This window comes from Simochromis diagramma, unplaced genomic scaffold (assembly GCF_900408965.1).
Source record: "Simochromis diagramma unplaced genomic scaffold, fSimDia1.1 OVJJ01000646.1, whole genome shotgun sequence".
NCBI classification, from domain to species: Eukaryota; Metazoa; Chordata; class Actinopteri; order Cichliformes; family Cichlidae; genus Simochromis; species Simochromis diagramma.
In genome coordinates, this window is record NW_024387279.1 from 2,945,825 (window position 1) to 2,952,864 (window position 7,040).

The 7,040-nt window shown below is 41.4% G+C and overlaps 1 protein-coding gene across 2 annotated transcripts in view; it reads right to left on the reverse strand.

The window, feature by feature from the left end:
* The window catches only part of LOC120715837 (transcription factor SOX-13-like), a 29,486-nt gene extending 24,129 nt beyond the window's left edge, over nucleotides 1–5,357 (reverse strand). For both annotated transcript variants that reach the window (XM_040003063.1, XM_040003062.1), the window contains exon 1: nucleotides 2,524–5,357. In XM_040003063.1, coding sequence (XP_039858997.1) covers nucleotides 2,524–2,606 — 83 coding nt within the window. In that variant the 5' untranslated portion in view covers nucleotides 2,607–5,357. The remainder of the gene's footprint in view (nucleotides 1–2,523) is intronic.
* Nucleotides 5,358–7,040: the final 1,683 nt, after the last annotated feature.

A 7,040-nucleotide genomic window follows, 5' to 3' on the forward strand; every position in this document is an offset into this window, starting at 1 on the left:
ATGATGCCAAGAAAAAAGTATGGAGAAGGCGTGGAACAGCTCATGGTCCAAAGCCCAATGGCTTGGGTGTACATGGCTGCCAGTAGCACCAGGACACTAGTGTTTATTGATGATGTAGCACAGGACAGAAGCAGCCGAACAAATTCTGAGGAGTTCAGAGACATACTGTGTCTGACTGATTGGGCAGTGTTTCATAATACAAATGGACAATGACCCAGAACATACAGCCAAAGAAACCCAGGAGTTTATTAAACCAAAGAAGTCAAATATTCTTGAATGGCCAAGTCAGTCACCTGATCTTAACCCAAATGAGCATGCACTTGTTGATGACTAAACTTTAGGGTTAGGCCCACAAATAAACAGCAACTGAAAGCTGCTGCAGTAAAGGCCTGGCAGATCATTAAAAAAGAGGAACACTGCACAATGCCACTGCTGTACTTCTAGAGTTCTAGGGTTCTTGGCCCTCAGGGTCCCCCCATGCAGTGCTCCGAACGTGAATTAAGCGTCTGCCAAATGCTGATTGGTTGACAAGGAAGAAGCGTGAAAAAACGTTAAAGATCAAAAGTACAGCATGAAAAGCACAGACAGTGGCTGCAGTGGAGACTTTGCATAGTTTAATTCTTTGTTCCACTTCAGCTCTTTGTATGTTAGAATGTCACTTTTCGCTTCAGCAGTTTGACAGACCAACAGTGACACAAGCAAGAATAGCCCACGGACTGGCTGAACGACATACTTCGTTCACTGACGGCCAGACCGACCATCCCTAACTATCTACACACTATGAGCAAGCTCCTCTTGCTGAACCATAAATTGACTGGAGACCTGAGAAGTTGCATACTTTGCCTTGTGGCAAGTTGCATCTCTTGGTAACATGCTAGCTAAGCAATTTTACATGTTGATAGCTCTTCTTTGTGGACAAAAATATTAAATAATTATATTAAAGAAAGTATTCTATTTCTATATCTGCAAGTTATTAACTTAACCTAACTGCTTAGAAAACAAGCAACTGCAGTTTTTGCTAGCCAAAATTAAAGAGACGTATGATTCCACCTAGCTAAACAAACTAGAATAAAGCTAGCCAGACCTAGCGTTAGCTGATAACTACCACTAGCTCTGGCTAGCTTTGTTATTAACTAATAATTCCTAGCTCTAGCGTCATTAAAATACGATCACATTCGACAAAACACGTAATTAGTCTCTGACAGGAAGGACTCGGGGAGTTGATCCTCTGAAAGCAGACCACAGTGGCCTCGCTATCCAACCACAGTCATGGCTGTGCTGTTCCAGGACTACCCGCTGCGAGCTGAGCGCTCCCGCCACAACAGACAGGGAGGGGCTGGAGAATGACAGGGAGAGAGCATACCTCTGTCCTCTGACAAAAATGGCCTCCTTTCCTTTGAGCACTCAAAACACTGAAACGTTATACTTCCCATGACACAAGAATCACTTCACACAAAACCTTCAGTTACCCAACAAGTTGTAACATGTAAAACCCAACATTTCCCCCCAGGAGGCTTGGCAATGCAAATCCCTTCTGTTGTTCTCCCTTTCTTTTCTTTTCTTCCTTTGTTTCTTTATTCTTTTCTCACCGCTTGTTTTTCTTTTCACCTTACCCCTCCCAACAAGAGCAGGCTGCTGGGTTTATATCGTCCTTGTCGCTTTCTAACTGCTGCCTGAGGCAGAATAGCACAGAATGCACAATAGACATAAGAGAGAGTGCCAGGAGCCATTCTCAGCAGTAGCGAGCAGCAGGATAAAATGTTAGACATCTAAAGCAGCCTACTTGGTGATAAACAAATAAAGACATTCTCTTTGTCGGTAGTGAGACTGACAGCTGTAATGGCAGAAGGTTCCTTCTGCCAAATGCAAAAAACAAAAACACAAAATCACTTACTTATACTTGGCTCAGGCACAAGAATCTATCAGGTCAAAAACAAACAAAAAAAAATGCAACAAACAAAGAAAAAGGTAAAATAACTCAGACCCTGATCTGCACGAGTTTCCATGGCCAGTTTCATCTCTGAAAAACAATCGCATTTAGGAAATTTTCTCACTTGTTGTTCAATTGTCAGCGGTGTCCCATGACCGAACTCACACTATAAGTTTCCAACCTGCTGTGCAGTCATGTTAAGACAAGTGCGAACCAATGTATAAACAAGTGTTTGTGGATATGTTTTGCAGCTAGCACTATTTGATTAGGGATGATAAAACAATTTAGCGCTCCGCACCAGCTATAGAGCCAGTGTGCCCACAGGGCCTGGCTCGGCCTTATCACGGCAAGAGCGTCAAGCAAAACATTACTCAAGCAAACCACATCACCAGTTCAGTCAGTGGTTGTGCTTCATTAGTAACACGGAGCATTAAAAACACACATATTCATTTTTTTTAAAGAAACATGCATCTCCTACTTTGATCAGTGTCTATTTAAAGGAAAAGCAAGACTGAATTAAAAGATGTTCAGAAACACAAGCACACCTTGGACTCTCACCTATCCATCTACCCTCTGTAGCTGTCTGTACTGACCTGGTAGTGCAGAGTGGAAGCGAGGAGATCCAGCAGCGCTCCCTGACTGGAAGAACTGGAAGAGATCTGCTGACACAGGTCATAGTGAGTGTTTCTCCCTCACCGGTAACGCCTGTCTTTTCTACTCTTCTGTTACCTCTGACCAGCCCCCCCCCCAAGAGGGGAAGTACAAAGAGCCTGTTCAAATCCCATCGTATAGCCGCTGCGTTTGCATAATTAGCATGCTGTTTGCAGGTAACCTTTGCTGCTTGCAGACGTGCATGACACTGATCGGACCTCAACCAGCCAACAGGTTTGATTGCGGTGTGATAAGCACATTCACGGGCTTTAGACACTTTCGAACACAGTCGGCTTTATTCTAGGCTTTTTATGATTTCCAGGATGTGTGGCGGGGTGGGGGGACAGAAAAATGCTGGGTGGGTGGTTGTAAAGGTAAGGGAATAAGGCAACCGGTCACAATGAATCAAAGAGACAAGCAAACGATTTTAAAACGAAGCAAAAAAAAAAAATCTTTAAAAAATCTTTACCCTACTATTTACCAAAAACTTTTTAATCAAAGCTCCGATTGCTTTATCGTGATCAGATCATTTGATAAAGCACAAATTTCAACATTTTGATGTACAATGCAGTATTATAAAGCCCCCTCCCTCACTGTTACCTCTCATTTTACATTGTTGGATGTAGTTTGGTCTCTGACTCCTGCGTGCAAGTGGGGAAAGGAGCTCCACAATTAGTTGCCGTAAGTGCACAGTGGTGTATAGTGCAGAGGTAATCTGATCGGACACACTCAAGCTGAAAATGTAGGGAATTCTGGTGTGATGCGAGATACAATATCAGCCAGTTTGGCAGCGCTGCGAGAGTAGTTTTTTGAAGAAAATAAGTAAAGCTTCAGTGAGGTAACAATGTTTAGTCAACTATGTTGCAAATAGATACAAGTAGCAAACGCACCTTTATGATGTTCCACAAAGGTTACATGGGAGACACACATGATTTTACTTGCCCTCTTTTGTTCCGAGCACTAATTATCTCCTGAAAGATAACGAGAAGCCGTTCCATGTGGTCCATATAGCAACGTGATGATGTTTGTCATTGTGAAGAGAAAATGTGTCGTTAATAGGAACCTCTGCAATGCCATGTGTCTGTCAGCGTAAACAGTTAAAGGTGCTGGTGGGGATTCAACCTCAAAGGAACTGGATACTCAGTTATTTCCCAGCACAGAATAGTTCTTGTTCTACTTGTCCCGTCAGGCATGTTACTTTATTCTTTACATTAGGCGCCGACTACAGCCAAAGTGAGCCATTAAGCCATTATGCAGAGGTGCATCGTAAACACGCCGTGTTTCATGACCTGTGAGTGGCCAGTACCTTTGTCCATATAGTGTATTATGACTTGATGTGAGGTACAGAGTATCTAGAAAGTTTGCACTCATGCAGCTTATGGATGCATGGCAGTGTTTTCAGAAATTTTATCACTCAGTCCGCTCATCTAAATATAATCATCCCTGACTTGAGAAAAAGAAAATAAACATCTCAATGGCCTAAGGATGAAAAATTCAAACTCTAGAAACCAGTGGATGATGTCAGGTGAGCAAGAAAAAAAACTGCAGCTTATTGTGAGCATTCCTTTGCAATTTGTCTCACAATTGCAAATCACACTTTAAACTCCTGAATTTCAAACATGCACACAGTTTTACTTGACTTACACACCTTTTCAAGCTCTACTTCTCTGGATCTCCAACAGTTTAAGTCACTTTTATTCAACACTACCTGGCTGCTTTCACATTCAAAAGCTGCTTTTCAATCACATTTCAAGGCCGTCCAACACAACACTTGTACTGAACACTTGTAAGATCGCACTGAGAGATGAGGTCTCAAAGATTTGTGAGAGTATGTTTTGGTCTAGGATTTTTTTATTTATTTATTTTTTTAAATATTGGAGAGGTTTGGTAACATGTGGGTACACACACACACACACACACACACACACACACACAGCAGCTTCCTTGTGTTGCTGACTGGGCCTCATTAGAGAATGAGCTCTTAGGACTGGAGACACAAAAGCCTTGCTCTCTTCCTCTTTCCTTCCCCTCTCTTCTTCTGTTCTCTTGGCCTTTTGATGTCAAGAGTACTGAACCATGGTGCATAGTCCAAAGAATAACCTCATCAAGCATACACACGCAGTTTTCCAATTTTTTCAAGTTTCTCTTTTTTCCTTTTAGTGTGCAATGAATGCGTGTGTGTGTGCGCACATACTATAAGGCCTGATAAGTTGCTGTTGTTCTGTGGTCGTTGGTCAGTTCATCACACACAAAGAGCAGTGTTGGGAGCTCCCGCACTGTGATAGAGTGATAGAGACATCACAAAGACTACATTTTACTCCCCTTTTCCTCTTGCAGTTCAGGGGCTGCCCCTCAGGGGTCCACCCACTGCACTGAGCACACACACACACACACACACACACACACACACACACACACACACACACACACACACACACACACCATTCCATTACATCTCTACATCACCTCGTACTTGCAAATGCAACAAATATAGATTTAGTGGAGGTTACGTAAAGAGACACAACATGAATGAAAACATTTAGCAGAGATGCATATTAATTCGTACACTGTGGAGCAACTTTATTGTATGAAGACTGAGCTCTGTTTGGGTTGGAAGTTTAAAATCCATATTTAATAAAGGGAAGAAAATAGTTACAAGAAGGGCACACATCACAATAGGGCTGTGCGATATGACCAAAATCTCATATCCCGATATAAGACATCTATCGTCCCGATAACGATATAAATCACAAAAATGTAAAATTTTCTGTAAATTCTGTGAATCTCGGGCAGCTCGACTTGCGTGAAGTGTTTCCAGCTGGGCGTCGTGTAGCTGGAGTCGAGTGTTTTAACCGATGCATGAAACGATACATTTTCAGACATAAGTTGTAACGGCCGCCGTTTTCTTTGTGAGTATTTATTACACGGCGTGCTGTATGGAAAAGCCTGTTCTAACGTTTGAGTCTAAGGTTTATTTTTTAGCACCTGGCGGCTCTTTTTTGCTTCTCATCCGTAAATAATCTGCTCTTTCACGTGATTCAGTGTATTTTGAAAAGTCTCAACAGGATTTGGGCTTTATTGTGAAAGGTTTATGTGGAACATAAACAAGCGGACACGCGATGGTTTTACCGTCGTTGTTGCTAACGACAACGCAGGCGCTTGTCCATCTGTGGTGTGGTTATATAAAATATAAGAGAAAGAGAGAACTTTAAGAAATTAATATAGCCACTACAGTGACCATCAAAACGATGAAAAAATATTGCCGTAAACAGTTTATTTTGTGACACCACGAAACAAACGATAGCGTAAAATGAAATGATAGACGTTTTTATATCGTCATCCGATATATATCGTTATATCGAACAGCCCTACATCACAATACATTTGAGAATCAGCAGCGGCACGAATGAGCGAAGAAAAAATGTTTTGTGTGTCAGATAAGAAAGCAAGAGGATTGAAAATCTCATACACACACCATGAGCGTGGCAAGAAAAACAAAATAATTCTGCTTGCTGGCCCCTGAATAGACTTCCTGACAATCTGAGGTACTAGAATCATTCTATGCACTGCTCATGGTGTTTGTGGCATACATGAAGTAACCTGCAGTAGAAGAAACTCATGGGGAAATATATTCTGGCTGTGAGCTAATCAAACGAAATGACACACAAGTATACATATATTTATTCGTACAAAGTAGACATCAAACATTTTCCTAATTTACCATTAAATGAAAAATTTTGCTATCAGAAATTTAAGATAGCATATCTAAAGAGTTTCACTTACAAGAGTGCCAAATAGTTTAAATATGATACTAAATGCTGCAGCAAATACATACTGTATTTTTCGATTATAAGACGTATTAAGCGAAACAAAACAGTCAGATAAGTCAAACTTTACTCAACTCGTTCTTCCTGCTTCCTCCACTTGCGTACCATTGATTCATTAATGTTGAAGTCTCTCGCAGCTCGTCTGTTCACGTGTTGTTGCAGTTTATTAATGACTAACCTGGTATTGTGGATGGATTATCTCAGTTGTTCTCCTAAATGAAGTTTGGTCCGTTTACAGCATCCTGCCATGCGATTGCATTTGTCCCTAACCATCGGGAACCCTCACATTAACTTGGAAAAAAGTTGGCTTTCATCCTCAAGCTTCACTGTGTTTATGCTATGCTAACATAGCTGTGTAGCTAGCTACCATGTAGCACATGTAGCTAACTTCCTGCTAACTTCTAACTCAGTTAAATTTAATAACTTCTGTTTTCATGGATGCCTGGATGTTAGACTTAATTGTTACACCTGGTAAAGCAGCAACGCTGATCATTTTATTACAGATGAAAGAATTTAGACAGTTTTTTACTCTCAGTGTTTGTTTGACTTCGGGATCTGAAGAAGACGGAGTTTTGGACCCAGATTCCTCTTGACTACAGTAGCCATAATGTTCCGACAATCCATCAAGAGGT